Source organism: Macaca fascicularis, chromosome 1, assembly GCF_037993035.2.
Source record: "Macaca fascicularis isolate 582-1 chromosome 1, T2T-MFA8v1.1".
Lineage (NCBI taxonomy): Eukaryota > Metazoa > Chordata > Mammalia > Primates > Cercopithecidae > Macaca > Macaca fascicularis.
Window position 1 is genome coordinate 233821710 of NC_088375.1, and position 17498 is coordinate 233839207.

Sequence of the window (17498 nt, forward strand, 5' to 3'; positions counted from 1 at the left end):
AGGGCGCACGCTGTGGACTGGTGTCATGGCAGCTCCCCGGAGCCGCAAGAGGTAAGCAGCGGGTCCGAGGGCCGCCTCTGCCTCTCGGTGGGTGTTTGTATCCAAGGGGCTTTTCTTGCTCCTCTCAGCGGGGCTGGGGCGAGCTGCTCCTGCGGGCAGCTGTGACTCCTGCGTGACCCGCAGGCGCCTGGCGGAGCTGACGGTGGACGAGTTCCTAGCTTCGGGCTTTGACTCCGAGTCCGAATCCGAGTCCGAAAACTCCCCAGAAGCGGACACGCGGGAGACACGCGAGGCTGCCCGGAGTCCGGATGAGCCGGGCGGGAGTCCCTCGGCCAGGTGAGTGGGGACGGGGGTGAGCAGAACCTCCTTGCTCGTCCTGGCCCACCCCGCCGCAAGTTTGCTGACCTCGCCTGGGGTCTCAGGGTCAAGGCCTAAGGACCTCCGACCTCTACCCCCAGCGCCTTCAGCTTAGCTTACTGTTTCATCCGTTGTTTGCTGAGCTCCTGCTCCGTGGCAAACCCTGTCCTATGTACGTCCTACGAGCGTATGTTGGGGGTTCTGCAAACGTCTCTTCGCGATCTGGGAGAGCTCGCACGGTCTTGGGTAAAATCACCGCCTGCAGTTCAGTGGAACAGATAAGTGCTGGGGAGGGAAAGCAGAGACAGGCTGGAGAGAGAATTGCCAGGGGAGCCGAGTTGCTCTGTTAGAAGGAGCGGAGGCCGGGCTCTGTGGCTCACACCTGTAATGCCAGCACTTTGGGAGGCCCAGGCGGGCAGATCACCTGAGGTCAGGAATTCGAGACCAGCCTGACCGACATGGAGAAATCTTGTCTCTACTAAGAATACAAACATTAGCCGGGCGTGGTGGGTGCCTGTAATCCCAATTACTCGGCAGGCTGAGGCAGGAGAATCGCTTGAATTCAGGAGGTGGAGGTTGCAGTAAGCCGAGATGGCACCATTGCATTCCAGCCTGGGCAACAGAGTGAGACTCCATCTCAAAAAGAAAAAAGAAAGAAACCCAAAAATACAAAAATTAGTTGGGCATGGTGACATGCACCTGTAGTGTTAGCTACTTGGGAGGCTGAGGCAGGAGAATCGCTTGAACCTCGGAGGCGGAGGTTGCGGTGAGTGGAGATTGCACCACTGCACTCCAGCCTGGGCGACAGTGAGATTCCATCTCAGAAAAAATAAAAAGAAAAGAAAAGCGGAGGTGACTGAGAAGATGATGTCTGAATAAAGACCTCAAGCGAGGAGGCCACGCAGGCAGTAGGGGGAGCGTGTCTTGGATTTCAGGTAGCAGAAACAGTAAAGGCCGTGCAGTGAGAGCATTTGGGGAGGATGCAGAGGTAAACGTGGTGGCTGTGGCAGGAGTGAGCTGGTGAGTAGGGGCAGATGAGCCCGGAAGGGTGAAGAGCCAGGGGCCATAGACTGTCCTAAGGTTACCTTGTAAAACGGGAAGTTATTTCTGGGTTTGAGCGGTGGAGTGCCTTGTAGGTGGCAAGGGTGGAAACGGAGAGACTTTTATGTTAACTGAGAGTTGAACTCTGGTGGTTTGAGAGGAGGTGTGAATGGTTTTGAAGGTGTTGCTAATGAGATCTGATGACAAGTTGCGTGCTGGGTATTAGAGACAGAGGTTTGAGACAGAGGTTTGCCTTTAGTCTGAGTCCCTGGAAGGATGAAGCTACCAACAGCCAGAGTAGAGCATGGCACAGGTGCAACAAGTCTAGGGAAGACCGTGGCTGGGGGTCCTGTGTATTGGGTTTGAGCGTATGTTGTAGAGGCTGTTGGGCAGGAGAGATGGGTCTGCCAAAAACATACCTCCTGGCAATCCTCCTGCCTTGCTTGTTGGTGACTCTCGTGAATGGAGCAGACTAACCCTGTAGGCCACTCCCCACCCCCTCTACTTCCACTTTCTACTGGGGTTGCTGACTTGTGCCTTCTCAGCCGGCGTAAAGGCCGTGCCTCTGAGCACAAGGACCAGCTGTCTCGGCTGAAGGACAGAGACCCCGAGTTCTACAAGTTCCTGCAGGAGAATGACCAGAGCCTGCTAAACTTCAGCGACTCAGACAGCTCTGAGGAGGAGGAGGAGCCGTTCCACTCCCTGCCGGATGTGCTGGAGGTGAGGGCATGGGCCGAACCAGAAGGAGGGCACTTGTGGCCTTTACACCCTCCTTCAGCTCAGCCTTTCTGTGCAGGAAGCCAGTGAGGAGGAGGATGGAGCAGAGGAGGGGGAAGATGGGGACAGAGTCCCCAGAGGGCTGAAGGGGAAGAAGAATTGTGTTCCTGTGACCCTCGCCATGGTTGAGAGATGGAAGCAGGCAGCAAAGGTGAGCAGCAGCGAGGGGTGGGCAGCCGGTGCCCTAGGCAGGAATCTGGCCTTGCCTCACTTGGGGTGCCTGAGGCTGTGCTGGTGGGAGGAGCTCTTCTCCACGCAGGGGACACTGGAGTCCTCTTCAGCGCAGGTCACTATGCCTTGATCCTCCTGCTTGCTTGATTGCCCCAGGACTGTGTGTTCACCTTTGGGTAGATTCCAGGGGCTCTGTCGGTGCCTGGCTCCCCAAAATCTGCCCCACTGTGGGTGGGATGGACTGTCTGTGCCTTTGTTGGCTGGGGGAGCTGGGGTCCTTCTGAGCCTCTCTCAGTGGTTTTTCTAGGGACAAGGATAGGGAGAGCTCCAGATACCACCTGGAGGTGGCCATAGTCCAGGATCTGGAACCCCCAGCCCGTTCCCTGGGGCTCCTGAGCCAGACTCCCTCCCCTTCCCAGAGAATTCTAGACTTTGTTTCCATTTTTGTTATCCGTATGGAGCTCTGTGGGCCCCCCCCACCTCTGCCCTGTGTCTGAGGGTGAGGGTGCCTTTCTCTGGGGCCGCCGTTTCCACTCTGCCCAGTGCAGTCTTGGCTCCCCTGACGCCCCTGGTACTCTTGCTCCTTAGCAACGCCTCACTCCAAAGCTGTTCCATGAAGTGGTACAGGCGTTCCGAGCAGCTGTGGCCACCACCCAAGGGGACCGGGAAAGTGCTGAGGCCAACAAATTCCAGGTCACGGACAGTGCTGGTGAGCTGGGGGGACCCTGGCATCCAGGCTAGTGAGCTTGAGGGGACCCTGGCATCCAGGCTGGTGAGCTTGAGGGGACCCTGGCATCCAGGCTGTCTGTTGTGTTCTCTATTCCATGAGTACATCCGGGCCTTTTCATTGCAGTGTTTAATGCTCTGGTCACCTTCTGCATCAGAGACCTTATTGGCTGTCTCCAGAAGCTGCTGTTTGGAAAGGTGGCAAAGGACAGCAGCAGGTAAGAGGGGAGGGAGTGAAAGGGGGATTGGGACTACACACAGGAGAAGCCAGAGGCCTTGTGGCCAGGACAGAGATGTGGTGACAGAGCCAGGCTCTTCTCGGGGACCCTGAGAAGGCAACGAGGCATGAGGGACCCTTGGGAGAGGCTGGGCACTTGGGGCCAGTTGGAGTGGCCCCACCTTCTTTCCTTCCTGGAAAGGAAAGTTCTCTGCTCAGAGTCTCAGGAGGTGTGGATGTGCGGCTGCCTTTGTGCTTAGAATTTCCCAGGTTAGGAGGTTAGGGTGCTTGCTCTCTTCCCCTTCGTACGGCCTTGGAGGTTCTGTCCATGCTCCTTGACCTCTGCACTGTGACTGGCCTGTTTCCTGCAGCTGCGTGTATCTGTAGACAGGAGCCTCATCAATGCTGAGAACCTGAGGGCCTCAACGTCCCCCTTAGAGGAAGGCTGGGCAGAGCAGGCCGTGGAAGGTTTTCGGAGAGAGATGTACAGCCAAGCATTTGGTAGAGCGTGGGTCACATTGGGGTTCCAGGGGCCGTGCAGCCATGTGACCTTGAGGCAGTGGAGGCCTAGAGTTGAAACTGCCCCAAGACACCTTCCAGAGGAAGAAAGGAGACCCAAGGGAGAGGTGTCGCCATCAGCACCTCGGGGGCAGGAGACAGCGGCTCAGGAGACGGGCACTGTTGCTGGTGGTGGTGGTCGGGGCTGGGCGGATCGAGCAGAGCTGTGTCCACATGGAGGCAGTGCTGTCGGAAGGGGACAGGGAAGCTGGCAGATGGGGGTGGAGGACAGGCAGTGATTGGGGGACAGCAAGCAGCCTGAGCCACTAGGTCAGGGACCCCTGTCAAGGCAGCAACTGTGCCAGAGGGAGTCAGGCCGTGGGGGAGCAGCAGCAGGTGCCCAGCAGCCAGTGTCAACACAGGTGTGAGGAGGGTTGAGGACGGGGGGCCCTTTCTGGGGCCCTGCCCTTTGTCCTTCCCGTGCTTCAGCAGATTTTAGTGAGCGCCTACTGCATGGGTTCTGGTAAATGGTTTTTTTTTTTTTTCCGCTTATGAGACAGAGTCTTGCTATGTTGCCCAGGCTGGAATGCAGTGGTCTGACCACAGCTCACTGTGACACCTACCTCCTGGGTTCTCCCACCTTAGCCTGCAGGCGTGGATGATGTTTTGTATATATTTATAGAGACAGGGTCTCACTATGTTGTTCAGGCCGGTCTCAAACTTCTGGGCTTGGAGTTTGATACCCCTGCCTTGGCTTCGTAAACTGCAGTGACTACTGGCACGAGCCTCCACACCTGTCCTCTGATTTCCTTTTCTTTGTGCAGCAAATGTGGGTGAAAGGAAACCCGCCTGCGGCAGTTGGTGGTGCCTGGCAGACCCCAGAGGCACCGAGTACCAGCTGCTGGGCTTAGGGGCCTCATGTGGTCTCGTGGGGATATGATCAAGGGGACTTAGAAAAGGTTTATGTCTGAGAGATGGAGCTGGAGGCTGGGACTTCTGGGGACTCTTAGGGAGGTGGCCAACCCTGGGCCAGGGCAGACAGGAGTTCAGGGCCACTGAAGGAGGGGCTAGTGCCCTTGAGAGGGTCCTGCTAAGCCCCTGTGTCCGTCCAGCTGTAAGGTCCCTGAGCTTTCTCGAGAGGAGAGATGGGAGTCTCGCAGGGTTGTGGAGGCTGCGCCGGCCAGGACACGCGCCAAGACGCTGAGCAGCCTTGCGTCCAAGCCGTGGGGCTTCCCAGACAGGGAGGGGTGGTTTCTCTGCAGGATGCTGCAGCCGTCCAGCAGCCCGCTCTGGGGGAAGCTCCGTGTGGACATCAAGGCGTACCTGGGCTCGGTCATACAGGTGCTGTTCTGGTGGGGAAGGGCACAGGGGCCTGGCTGTATCTGGTGGTCCAGCCCTTTTTTGTATCCCAGAACGTGTGGGTTTGGGGCTTCACTGTCTCCTCCTGCCCCTAGCTGGTGTCCTGTCTGGCGGAGACGACGGTGTTGGCGGCCGTGCTGCAGCACATCAGCGTGCTGGTGCCCTGCTTCCTGACCTTCCCCAAGCAGTGCCGCATGCTGCTCAAGGTGGGCGGCCTAGTCCCCTCCCTGTCTGTCATGGGGTTGGGGGGCCACGCGGCTGCCCCCACCACATCCCACTCCTGACCAGGGCACAGGTAGTGCCCACGCTCCACTGGCTCCACTTGGCTAGCGAGGCCACAGAAGCACCTGCCCCCCCCCCGGAGTTTCCATCTCAGGCAGCCCCCACCTGCCTGGCCACGTGAGCTGTTCTTTTCCCGTGTGATTTCACATACGGCGGCGTGTCTGACCTATGCTTTTGTGGTCCTCTTCTCACGAGGAGCAACGCGCCTGTTCTGTGTTTACTTCTGTAACTGAGCTCCTAACTCACAGCTCCCTCGTGCTTTGGGAAGAGCTGGTGGCCACGGGAGCTTTTGCCTGGCTGGGGAGGGCTGTGCTGGCCCTGGGGCATCCCAGCTGAGGAGGCTGGGGGGCCAGCAGTGATGTCTGACCTTCTGCAGAGAATGGTGGTCGTATGGAGCACTGGGGAGGAGTCCCTGCGGGTGCTGGCGTTCCTGGTCCTCAGCAGAATCTGCCGGCACAAGAAGGCCACTTTCCTCGGCCCCGTCCTCAAGGTAGTTGGGGGCCCTGCATCTGTGTCCCTCAGCGTCTGCTTTGGAAATCTCAGCCTGAGGCGCGGGAGGCTGCCTTGGTGGTGCCCCTCACTGGGCCCTGCACTGCGGCTCTGAGCAGACCTGGGCTCTTGGACCACGAATGTCTTACAGAGCATCTGGGGGTGGTGGGCAGGGAAGAGAGCCCTCAGCCTTCTCAGGGCCCCACCTGGACCCTGCTTCACACAACTTCCCCAGGTGAGGGCCTCCCTGGCTGAAGGAGGACACTGGGTGTTGGCATCTGAGGTCATGGTCAGGGTACAGTCCTGCCCGTCCCCCAGCCGTGGGTGGCCTGCATGTGGGGACCCTCAGCCCCCAGACAGGTCCAGTGTGCAGCAGGAACTTGTGCCCCACCTCCTCCCAGGCCTGAGGCTGGTGGGCACATGGGGGTGGGGGCTGTGCGAGGGGCTACGGCTCTTCCTTGAGGCCCAGCTCGGAGGGAAAGGCCCAGGGGTTCACAGGGGGCCTGGAGTGGGCGGTGGAGGTGCATGGCCCTGATCCCAGGTGGCTCTGACCGGGTCCCTCCGCAGCAAATGTACATCACGTATGTGAGGAACTGCAAGTTCACCTCGCCTGGGGCCCTCCCCTTCATCAGTTTCATGCAGCGGACCCTGACAGAGCTGCTGGCCCTGGAGCCGGGTGTGGCCTACCAGCACGCCTTCCTCTACGTCCGCCAGCTCGCCATACACCTGCGCAACGCCATGACCACCCGTAAGAAGGTGTGTGGTGGGCCCTTTCAGGCTCATGCTGGGCATGGGGTGGGGCAGCCCAGGTGCTTGACCCAAGGCAGGGCCTGGGGCCTCCCTGAAGCCCATCTGTTGGAGACAGCCGAGCACCTCGGTGCAGTCGGTCCTCGCAGGTCGGGGAAGGTGGATGGGTTGAGACCCCGCGTGCGAGGTGAGGAAATGATTCCTGTGCCAGCCCAGGAGGAATGTGCATCAGCCCGGCCGGTCAGCCTGGCCAGTGGCTGACGTGGTTCTCTCTGATCAGGAAACGTACCAGTCTGTGTACAACTGGCAGTACGTGCACTGCCTCTACCTGTGGTGCCGGGTCCTGAGCACTCTGGGCCCCAGCGAAGCTCTCCAGCCCTTGGTCTACCCCCTTGCCCAGGTCATCATTGGCTGTATCAAGTGAGTTGTGGGGTGGGCAGGGCTGTCCAGGAGGCTCAGGAGAAGCAAATTTGCTGGGACTGTGTGGGCAGTACCTCTGGCGTTCAGGGCCCTGGGGCCTGAGTCTGTGTCCTGGCCGTCCCTGAGGAAGGGCTGGGGTCCCTGTACCTGCTACAGGGAGATGCCCTGGATTCTGGAGAGCTGGGCTGGTGGGCACCTGTGACATGAGCTCCTCCAGCAGCGGTTTAGCTGCCTCGGGTGCCACCCGGCGTGTGTTCTCGGGGCTTGTGTGCAGTTTACAGTGAATTTGGTTCATTACGTGGGGTTTATGGGTGGAGCACATCTGATGCAGTGAGCTGCATTTTGGGTGTGAGCACTCAGGAGGGTCCGGGCAGGGTAGGGGCTGCAGCAGGAAAAGGTGGGAGCGGCACTTTGGCCGGACGCTTTTGTGGCCTCTGGCCAGGAGGCGGCATCTGTCTGGCTGAGCCTTAGAAACTCAAAGCTGGGAAGGGAGGTGGGAGGTCGAAGGGAAGAAGCAGGAAAGCGGGAATGGAGAGGAGAGGAGGCAGGAACAGATGAGACCCCTGGCACCGTGTTAACATGAAGTGAAGCTGAAAGCTGGGTAAGGTGCCTGCAAGGGGTGAGCAAGGGGTGCAGGTCCCCTGGGGTTCAGACTTGCCTTGCCCTGCTTGAGGGATCTGATGCCAATGAGGGGGGAGGGGGTCCAAGACGGCAGGGGGAGGGGCAGGGGTTGCCAGAGATGGGGCCTCTGCTCACTTGGCCTTCCCACCCCCAGGCTCATCCCCACTGCTCGCTTCTACCCACTGCGAATGCACTGCATCCGTGCCCTGACGCTGCTCTCAGGGAGCTCGGGGGCCTTCATCCCAGTGCTGCCTTTCATCCTGGAGGTGAGTGGGGCTGTGGTGGGTGTGCGGCCCCTCTGCCTGCTCCTGTGGGGAGCATCTGCCGCTCAGGGCGTCTGTGCTGAGCTGTCCCGCGACCTCCCGGAGCCCTGGCCGCCTCCTTGTCACGGGGTCCTGAGGACGGTGCTCCTCCGCGAGCCGGGGGCAGTGTTGGTCCTTGTCACGGGGTCCTGAGGACGGTGCTCCTCCGCGAGCCGGGGGCAGTGTTGGTCCTTGTCACCGGTGTCCTGAGGACGGTGCTCCTCCGCGAGCCGGGGGCAGTGTTGGTCCTTGTCACCGGTGTCGTGAGGACGGTGCTCCTCCGCGAGCCGGGGTCAGTTTTGGTCCTTGTCACCGGTGTCCTGAGGACGGTGCTCCTCTGCGAGCCGGGGGCAGTGTTGGTCCTTGTCACCGGTGTTGTGAGGACGGTGCTCCTCCGCGAGCCGGGGGCAGTGTTGGGGGACGTGGGGCCTCTGGAGATGAAAACAGCTGCTGCTAGGGCTGCGCTTGAGGATGCCAGGCCCTGACCCTATAGGTGCTTGCCCAAGACGAGTTGGCAGGAGAGCGGGGCCAAAACCCCAGTCTGATTGCTGAACTGTACACTCTGCAAGGCTCTGCCCCGACAGTTGTGTGCATGTGTGTGTATTTGTATGGGGGGGTGTGTACATCTGTGGGTGAGTGCGTTTATGTCTGTGCGTGCATGCGTGTGAGTGCACCATCTGTGTGCACATGCGTGTGCAAATCTGTGTGTGCGCATATCGGTCCATGTGTGCATGTTTCCATATGTGCATGTGTGTGTGTGCACGTGTATCCATGAATGCCTGTGTGCTTGCAGGTATGTGCGTATGTATACCTGTGTGCATGCATGTCTGCGTGTATCTGTGCGCGTACCTTTGTACGCGTGCATCTGTGTGCATGCATGCTGCGTGTGTATGCCTTTGTGTACCTGTATGCATGCACATGCATCTGCGTGTGTGGACCTGTGTGTGCACCTTTGTGCATGCATGCGTATGTGTGTGCACCATCTGTGGGTGCATGCATGTGCGTCTACGTGTGTGTACCTATGTGTGTACCTGTGTGCATGCATTTGCATATGTATACTGTGCGTGTGTGCACCTATGCATATCTGCTATCTGCGTGTACCTGTGTGTGTGCTCCTGGTTGCATGCATGTGTGTCTGGGTGTGTGCGCCTATTCATGTGTGCCCCTGTGCGTATCTGTGCGTGTATCTGTGTGTGCACCTGTATGCTTGCACATGCGTCTGCGTGTGTGTACCTGTGCATGTGTGCACTTGTGCATATCTGCGTGTACCTGTGTGTGTGTGCACCTGGGTGCATGCCTGTGCATCTGCGTGTGTGTACCTGTGCATATGTGCACTTGTGCATATCTATGCGTGTACCTGTGCATGTGTGCACCTGTGTGCATGCACATGCGTCTGTATATACTTGTGTGCATGCATCTTTGCATGTACACGTGTCACTCAGGTAGGGAAAAGTTGGAGTCTGAAGTTTCGACATTCAGTGGGTGGGTTAGGCCCAAGCCCACCATAAATTTAGGACTTCACGATGTCCACTTTGTTTATCTAATTAGTTCTCAGCCTCATGAAGGCCCAGAGTCATGTCACAGCTGTTTCGGGGGCTGGGTCTCCAGGTTGCCAGGTCCAGAAGGTATGGAAGCCCCAGGCATGTCCTGATTCCCCTTCCACCGAGGCAGGGATGCTGGACATCTTTAGGAAGCCACGTTCACTTCTACGGCAGCCAGCGGTGGTCTCTGACTGCCCAGCCGTTGGCCTGGCCCCTGTGTGTGCAGGCCTCCAGCTCTGCTGCCCAGCTCCAGGCATGTTTTGTGTCCGTCCGCTCTGCTCAGTCTCCCCGGCGGCGGCTTTCTTGCTCTCTTGCAGTGTCTGTTTCTTCACCTCTGCACTGCTCTGGTTCACTGCAGCCGCGCCCCGCAGGCCCCTCTCATGCAGGGATGCAGGCTTCTCCTCTCCGGAAAAAGCAAACCCTGAAGGCTAAAGCAAAGCCCTCAGTTGTAGGCTGTGCCTGCCCTTCCCCGGTGTCTGGGCAGGAAGCCAGTCGCCCGCCCATACTTCGGCCCAGGCTAGAGAAGGGCAGTGCCCTCCCAGAGGCTCATCAGTACCAGGGCGTTTTTCCATCTGGACCTGAGCTCAGCTGTCTGGCAGCCACCCCTGCTGAGTGGGGTCTCTTTTGGGGCCTCCACCCTTGGGCCCCCCATAACCTTCTGTCCTCTGGGTGCCTCAGCATGTACCCTGAAACTCCATGGTTCACAGCCTGAGGGCCCCTGTGTGAGGGGTCTCCTGGTGGTTGGGGAGGGGTCACAAGACTAAGAGGCCGGGCTAGACTCCTCCTCCTGGCATGTTCTATGGAGGTGCACAGCCTGTGGCTTCTGTGGAGGATGTGGGAGGGGCCCCCAGGCCTCTCCGTCCCTTCCTGTGTTGGGCACTCCTCGCTGTTGCTGCTGCATCCTCTGGTTGCTCAGGACAGAGCCCTGTGTGGCGCTGCCGTGCTGAGGGCCAGGACGGGCCTCAGTGCCACGTTGTCGGGAATGGGGGCCGTCCTGTACTCTGTGTGGCAGGGACCTCTAGGTCTCCAGACCCGGGTCCTTAGTGCTTTCCAGGATTCTGGGAAAGGACCCGTGTTCCTGATCCTGCCCTGCTGACCAGAACCCCACTCGGACACAGCAGGCCGTGGAGGCCACGGGGCTGGGACCATGCCTAGCTGCCCATCTCTGGTCTTAGCTTGGGTCTCCTCGTGCTGAAGCCTGAGGACCAGGGGGACTAGGTCCAGCCAGGCGCAGGACTGAGGGGACAAGGGGGACCAGGGTGCAGCCAGGCGCGGGGCCGAGGGGACAAGGGGGACCAGGTGTGGGGCCGAGGGGATCGGGGGACCAGGGTGCAGCCAGGGTGACCAGGCACAGGGCCAAGATAGCCTGACACGGCCCTCGGGCCAGATGTTCCAGCAGGTCGACTTCAACAAGAAGCCGGGGCGCATGAGCTCCAAGCCCATCAACTTCTCTGTGATCCTCAAGCTGTCCAATGTCAACCTTCAGGAGAAGGCCTACCGGGTGAGGCTGGCCTCCTGGGGAGGGGCCTGGGCAGTTCCCAGGGTGGGGTTGGGGGTGCTGAGGTGAATGGGAGGGGGCTGGCATCCTCCGAGTTCAAGTATGGACCTTCATGGTCTATCAGGGCTGGGGGCCCAGGGCCCTGTCTTGCAGTCCCTGCTCTGGAGATGAGGCTGACCTGATAGCCTGAGTGGAGGAGACTGAGTGCCAGCCCCTGCTTCTCCCTAACGCGCTCAGTCCTCTCCCCTGCTCCTCAGGACGGCCTGGTGGAGCAGCTGTACGACCTCACCCTGGAGTACCTGCACAGTCAAGCACACTGCATCGGCTTCCCGGAGCTGGCGCTGCCCGTGGTCCTGCAGGTGTGTGTCCTGCCCACACCTGCTTGTGGCCGACTCATCCTGTCTTATAATGGGCCCGGCTGCCCCGGGCCGGTAGAGGTGTCCTTGTCCCGGGTACCCGGGGCGGGGCAGAGCCCGACTGGTGTAGAGGCTCCACGCTGGCAGCCCCCACCCCGGGCCCCCGTGGAGGGCTGATGGGGAGCCTGTGGTGTCCTTGGGGGCCATGGGACTCTGACAAGGGGTTCTAAGCCATTCAGGTTTGCGGGCAGGCTTGGGCAGCGGGCTAAGGACCCTGGGAGTACAACAGCCTCCTCCCAGGGGGGCGCCACAAGGCTGATCTTCATTTCGGGGTTGGGACTGAGTGTGCCGACCCTGGCTCAGGCTGGTGCCCTGACCGCACACTTCCCCGGGCCATCCCGGGTGTGGGGAGTGGGTGGAGTGGCTTCTCAGTGGCTGGAAGGCCCGGCCTGCCTCGCCAGATGCCCCAAGTCAGCCTCACCGTAGGCCGGAGGAGGGCGGAGGAGGGGCTTGTCCTTGTCCTCAGAAGGTCCTTCGGGGTCCACGGGAGGCCTGTTTGCTCTCAGCCCTGATGTTTCCAGCCTCGGAGGCCTGTGCCCAAAGGGAGGGGTGGAGGCCCCGATGTCTGGCCCTGGTGGCTAGAATCAGATGTGCCAATTACAGGTTTGTGGGGAGGAGGGGTCTGCCCACCTGAGCCACAACTGGTCAGAGGCTCATCAAGATACAGGGGTGTGTGTGTGTGTGTACTCAGTCACACATGGCCACACACACGTGTCACGTGTCACAGGCACAGAGCCGGGACCCTCTTTCCGGGGGCACTCAGAGCAGGGGCCTCAGTCTGTGTTCCTCCCGTGTCCTCTTGCGTGGCGATGCCCGGCATTGGGGCATCTCTGCTTCTGGACTCCAGGGCCCAGGGTTGGGTCTGGAATAGGGGTCAGAAAATGTTTCCAGTAAGGGGCCAAACGGTGAACATTGCTTCCCACAGATGTTCAGCTGCACAGGCAGCTGCAGGAGCCATGCAATGGACACACCAGTGAAACTATTTTATTATTATTATTTTTTGAGGTGGAGTCTCGCTGTGTTGCCCAGGCTGGAGTGTAATGGTGCGATCTCGGCTCACTGCAACCTCCACCTCCTGGGCTCAAGCAATTCACCAGCCTCAGCCTCCGGAGTAGCTGGGTGTACCGGCACCCACCACCACACCCGGCTATTTTTGGTATTTTAGTAGAGACGGGGTTTTGCCATGTTGGTCAGGCTGGTCTTGAACTCCTGACCTCAGGTGATCCACCCGCCTCAGCCTCCCAAAGTGCTGGGATTACAGGCGTGAGCCACCGCGCCCGGCATAAAACTTTATTTCCCGAGGTGGCGGCGGGCAGCATTGGCCCAGAGGGTGGGGTGACTCTGCCTCTGCCACCCCAGCCGCAACACCTATGCACTTGAGCCCTGAGATTGAGTTCCCTCCTGGGGTATCCCCGTGGCCGCCACGCGTGGTTCTGCAGGGGACCTGGGCCAGCTGTGCACATGGAGCAGCCCTGGGCTTCGGTGGCTGACCCCTCCCTTCCACAGCTGAAGACCTTCCTCCGGGAGTGCAAGGTGGCCAACTACTGCCGGCAGGTGCAGCAGCTGCTTGGGAAGGTTCAGGAGAACTCGGAGCACATCTGCAGCCGCCGCCAGAGGGTTTCCTTTGGCGTGTCTGACCAGCAGGCAGTGGTTAGTGGAATCGGGGGGTAGTGCCACCTGAGGGCACCTGCCAGGAGTGTAGCTGGGATGTGGGGGTTTGCCCAGGGTAAGGCATGACCCTGAACTGCCCCAACCCCCCAGGAAGCCTGGGAGAAGCTGACCCGGGAAGAGGGGACCCCCCTGACCTGGTACTACAGCCACTGGCGCAAGCTGCGTGACCGGGAGATCCAGCTGGAGATCAGTGGAAAAGAGCGGGTGCGGCTTGGGAGGGGCCTGGGGTGTGGTGTGACTTGCTGGGTTTTCAGATCTAGCTCATGGACTGTGACGTGAGACTTTGCGGCCAGGGTGAGGGTTTGGAAACAGTGCCAGACGGCCGGGGCCATGGTGCTGGGCTGCACTGCCAGGGCAGTGCCCAGATGATTCAACTTGGAGAGGGGGTAGGTGTTGCAGAACTGACCAGAGCCAGGTGTTTCCAGAGAGGGGAAGCCCGGGGCTGCACTGGGTTGGGGAGGCCACACCCCCTCAGGCCTGATGGGCTGGGGGCTCTGGGCAGGTGGAGTGGCTGGACTGACGTTGCCACCCCGGCCGGCAGGTGGGGAGAAGCAGGAAGGGCTCTGCCTTTGACCTTGGACATGGGGTGGGTAACCTGGAGGATGGCTTTGTGCTGACTGGGGAACAGAGAGGGGACTAGAAATTGGCCACACGGTCTTGGTGGTGGGTCTGGCGATGCCTGGCCCAGCTGTGGCCGTCAGCCCCTGCCCTCTCCCACCTGAGCCCCTGGCTCTTTGGCCTTCCAGATGGAAGACCTGAACTTCCCTGAGATCAAACGAAGGAAGGTGGTGGACAGGAAGGATGAGGACAGGAAGGAATTTAAAGACCTCTTTGACCTGAACAGCTCTGAAGAGGACGACGACACTGAGGGCTACTCGGAGAGAGGTGGGGCCTGTGTGGTGCTTCCAGGGGAAGGGTTGGCCTGGAGGGCTCTGCTGGACTTCCCAGAGCCACGAGGGCCATCTGTACCCACCCTGCGGGGCTCACCAGTCCCTGGCCCAGCTGGGGCCAACCTCAGTGTTCCCAGGCTTCTGGTGCTAGTGACCCTCGAAGTAAAGGCCTACTGGGATTGGTAACGCTGTCCCCAGGCCTGTGACCTCCTAGTTCCTCTCCACGTGCTTGAAGTCAGCGGAGGGAAGGGCGGGCATCCAGGCAGGGTTGTGAGCCTGGCCACCCTCCTGCCCCCACTGTGACTTTGCTGGACCCTGTGGGTGGGAGTCACATGGGCTCTGCTCCTTGTTCCTCAGGGATACTGGGGCCCCTGAGCACTCAGCATGGGGTAGAAGAGGACGAGACGCTGGGGCCCCTGGGCACTCGGCATGGAGTGGAAGAGGATGAGGACGACTCGGAGGGTGAATGGTCTTGTGGTGAGGGGGTGTGGCCCTGTGATCCCATCTGGCGGGGAGGGCAGAGCATAACCGGGGCGGGGAGGTGGGCCGGGGGCTCGGGGCCAGGCTTTCCCCTCCCTGGGGAGGCCAAATGGTCTATTCTCTCTGGCTCTGGCAGCCAGCAACAGCGGCAGGGCTAAATTAATTAGTGCCGTGATTAATTAGTGATGAGTAACCTCCAAGGCTGGCTTCTTCCTGATAAAGCAGAATGTATGTGGCCTCCATCTCTCCACAGATGGAGACCCAGACGCAGAGGCGGGGCTGGCCCCTGGGGAGCTGCAGCAGCTGGCCCAGGGGCCGGAGGATGAGCTGGAGGCTCTGCAGCTCTCTGAAGAGGACTAAGGCAGCCCATCTGGGGGCCTGCAGGGGCTGCTGTGCTGGTGGCGTGTTCCCACCTCTCTGGCAGTCAGGCCCAGAGGCTGGCGTCTGTGCAGCTGGGGGAGGCAGTAGACAGGGGACAGGCTTTATTTATTTTTCAGCATGGAAGACCAAACGGACTGAGAGCTGTGCTGGGCTGGCGTGGCTGCCGAAGCCCCACAGCTCTGGGCTGAAGCCAGCTCCGCTGGGGAGACGATGACCCTGATGTCAGGAGACTAGACCAGTCCTAGTTCCAGGGGGAGGCCTGCAGACCCCTGGCCCCTTCCACCACCTCTGCCCTCCATCTGCAGACCTCGGCTGCACCAGGCTCTACATTCACTCCCCCAAGTCTTTGGAAATTTCCTCCTTTCCTTTGAAGTCACATTTTCCTTCAAAATTTTTTGTTTTGCATCCAAAACCAAAAGAAATAAAGCTGTGGGAGGCAGGGCCATTGTAGTGAGTGGTGGCTCCTGCAGATTTGTGTGGCCCCACCCCGTACCCCCGGCCACCTCAACACAGAGGCTGGGAAGGGTCAGGGGCCCCTGGAAGCAGAGCCAAAGTCCCATTCTCCTGCTTGGGTGAAGCTCGACCAGCAAGGGTGTGGCCCCCTCCATAGGGGGACGTGGCCGTCTTCGGGGACAAGGGCTGCTCTCCTGTGCCGAGTTCTCGCTCCGGGGCCCGCAGGATTGGTGGCTGCAGTGGCAGAGCCACAGGGAAGCTGGCCATGTAGAAGACTCGGCCCAGGCGCCTGGCCACCTGCAGAGAGAGGGCCTGGTGGGGGCTGGCGCACACCCACCCAGAGCTTTCTGCCCAGCTGTGGTCTGGAGATCCTGACCTCACTCCCCCGCACACAGCTCACCTGGGCCCGGATCTTAAGGGCGGGCCCCAGCTTCAGCCCCATGGTGCTCAGCAGGTGCTCCTCCGTCAGCAGTGGCAGGGTCTCCCCGTCGATCCCCTGCTCCCTGAAGACCTGGAAGAGAGGGTGGGTCAGGACCCGGGTGCCTGCTTCATCCTCCAGCCCAGGAAAGCCAAGGAGAACTGTTTGTGCAGCTCACAGAAATTTTTTAAAAAAATGATCTGTTGGGTTTGAGTCGGTGTCAGGCAGAAGACACCTGGCAAAAAAAGGTGGGGTTCATAGTCCTGTCCCTGCCACGCGCTGCTTATAGGGAGGGAGAGGACGTCGGGGAATAGCCCTACCCCACCATGCTTTCCAGGGAAGTAGTGAGTGTCAGCTCCAGTCCTGCCCCGGGGAATGGCCCCCCCTTACCCGAGTGTACTCTCCGCAGCCAGACAGGCCCCCCACGAAGTTGCAGACATCATCCACGGTCCATTTGCTGACGTCCTCGGGGGCTGGGGCCTCCTCCCCATCCACGGAGAGTCCCCCTACGGCGCCTAAGTTGTGGGGCACGTTACTAGAGCTCTGGCTGGCTTTCCAATACCCGCCCGTCTCCTGACCTTCGTGTGCCCCCATTGCTCAGGTGTGGGATGGGAACCTAAGTGGGATTTTCCTCCCCACGGCCCCTCCTCCCCCAAGACCCTTCCACAGGCGGCCTGGCAGTCCTGTGGCTTCTGGAAGGATCTAGAGTGTGGGGGTGCCCACCTGTGTGAAAGTAGGGGCTGACGGCATAGGGGAAGCCCAGGGGCAGCGGAGGGGGCAGTGTGGACCCTGAGAAAAGCCCCTTCCCCTCGGCGCCGGCCCCTCCAGCTGGAGCTTGGCCCGGAGTGGGCCCCCGGCACCCAGCAGCTGCCGCCTCGGGGTCCTCTCCGTCCGAGTCTTTGGGCGGCTCGTCCTCCGAGCCATCTTGTGCCCAGAGCCTAGCCCCCGTCATCTCTTTGGACTCGCTGGGCCGGGCCGAGGCAGAGCCGGGACCCCCTTTCCGGGGGGCTCGCCGGGCAGAGTCCCGGGACGGGGTGGGGGGTCCGGAGCCCGGGGGCCCCTGGGGGGGCAGGGCCAGCAATGGCGCCGCGCCGTGGTTCAGCACCAGCAGGGCCCCGCGCCGCTGCAGCTCCTCGGCGCCGTCGTTGGGGCGCAGGGCGGCCTCGGGCGCCAGCAGCTGTGGGCGCACGCCCTCCAGCTCCTTCTGCCGCAGGAGGTCGGCGGGCAGCTCCAGCCTGGGCCGGGGGCAGACGCGGGTCAGCCACCTCCCGGGCTGCGCGGGCCCGCCCGCCTCCCCGCACCTACCGGGCCAGGTTTTGCTTCCGCAGGAGCTCCTGCTGCCGGGCGAACATCTCCGCCTGGGCTGGGGGCAGGAAGCCGTAGCCTGGTGGGGAGGGGACAACGCGGGGTCGGGGGTCCGAGTCCGCCCTTCGCAGCCCCCGACCCCGTCCGTCTCGGTCCGACAGGGGCAGGGACGGGTCCGCGGAACTCCACGCGGATCCCAAGGGACGCGCACCCGCCTCCTCACCTGGGGTCTGGCACAGAGCCGAGGGCACCCCCAGGAAGGGGGGCCTGAGATGGGGGCCCAGGGCGATGTGAGGGGCATTCTGGGGCGACAGCAAGGGGGGCGGCTGCGGCAGCTCCCTGTGGACGGCAGCGCAATGAGCGGCGCCCCCCCCGCCCCATTCCCGTAAAGGCCCCGGCGCCCCTCCCCCGCCGCCTCCGCTAATTGCCGGCCCCGCG

General features: G+C 61.1%; 2 protein-coding genes across 29 annotated transcripts in view; one reads left to right on the forward strand and one right to left on the reverse strand.

Moving 5' to 3' along the window:
- Nucleotides 1-15338, forward strand: NOC2L (NOC2 like nucleolar associated transcriptional repressor). 8 transcript variants are annotated; one of them, XM_074024201.1, is made up of 19 exons: nucleotides 1-51; nucleotides 184-336; nucleotides 1944-2118; nucleotides 2195-2326; nucleotides 2935-3055; nucleotides 3200-3290; nucleotides 4900-5128; nucleotides 5242-5352; nucleotides 5805-5918; nucleotides 6485-6673; nucleotides 6945-7084; nucleotides 7860-7971; nucleotides 10936-11049; nucleotides 11304-11405; nucleotides 12969-13112; nucleotides 13224-13337; nucleotides 13880-14018; nucleotides 14381-14500; nucleotides 14757-15338. In XM_074024201.1, the coding sequence occupies exons 1-19, from the start codon at nucleotides 26-28 to the stop codon at nucleotides 14861-14863; spliced, it is 2433 nt and encodes an 810-aa protein (XP_073880302.1). In that variant the 5' UTR covers nucleotides 1-25; the 3' UTR covers nucleotides 14864-15338. The 8 variants fall into 8 exon arrangements, with proteins under 8 accessions (XP_073880302.1, XP_073880304.1, XP_005545208.3 ...); XM_074024203.1 differs by having other exon boundaries at nucleotides 14381-14485; XM_005545151.4 differs by having other exon boundaries at nucleotides 5050-5128.
- Nucleotides 14971-17498, reverse strand: part of SAMD11 (sterile alpha motif domain containing 11) — a 19546-nt gene continuing 17018 nt past the window's right edge. For 13 of the 21 annotated variants that reach the window (XR_012427835.1, XR_012427832.1, XM_045382482.2 and 10 more), the window contains 6 exons: nucleotides 17284-17399; nucleotides 17061-17139; nucleotides 16479-16990; nucleotides 16146-16270; nucleotides 15738-15848; nucleotides 14971-15634 (listed from right to left, as the gene is read on the reverse strand). Coding sequence is in view for 16 of the 21 variants with exons in the window: in XM_045382482.2 (XP_045238417.1) it covers nucleotides 15389-15634; nucleotides 15738-15848; nucleotides 16146-16270; nucleotides 16479-16990; nucleotides 17061-17139; nucleotides 17284-17399 (1189 nt within the window). In the remaining 5 variants the exon portion in view is untranslated. Of the gene's footprint in view, nucleotides 15635-15737; nucleotides 15849-16145; nucleotides 16271-16478; nucleotides 17140-17283; nucleotides 17400-17498 lie in introns of those variants that run through there. The other 8 variants (XR_012427830.1, XR_012427826.1, XR_012427831.1 and 5 more) reach the window with 5 other exon arrangements.

Bases quoted from the DNA above. Each gene is read 5' to 3' on its own strand.
- NOC2L (XM_074024201.1), top strand. From the start codon at position 26: ATGGCAGCTCCCCGGAGCCGCAAGAG. The intron at 337-1,943 runs GTGAGTGGGGAC...GTGCCTTCTCAG, and splicing joins GGCGGGAGTCCCTCGGCCAG to CCGGCGTAAAGGCCGTGCCT. The intron at 7,972-10,935 runs GTGAGTGGGGCT...CCCTCGGGCCAG, and splicing joins TGCTGCCTTTCATCCTGGAG to ATGTTCCAGCAGGTCGACTT.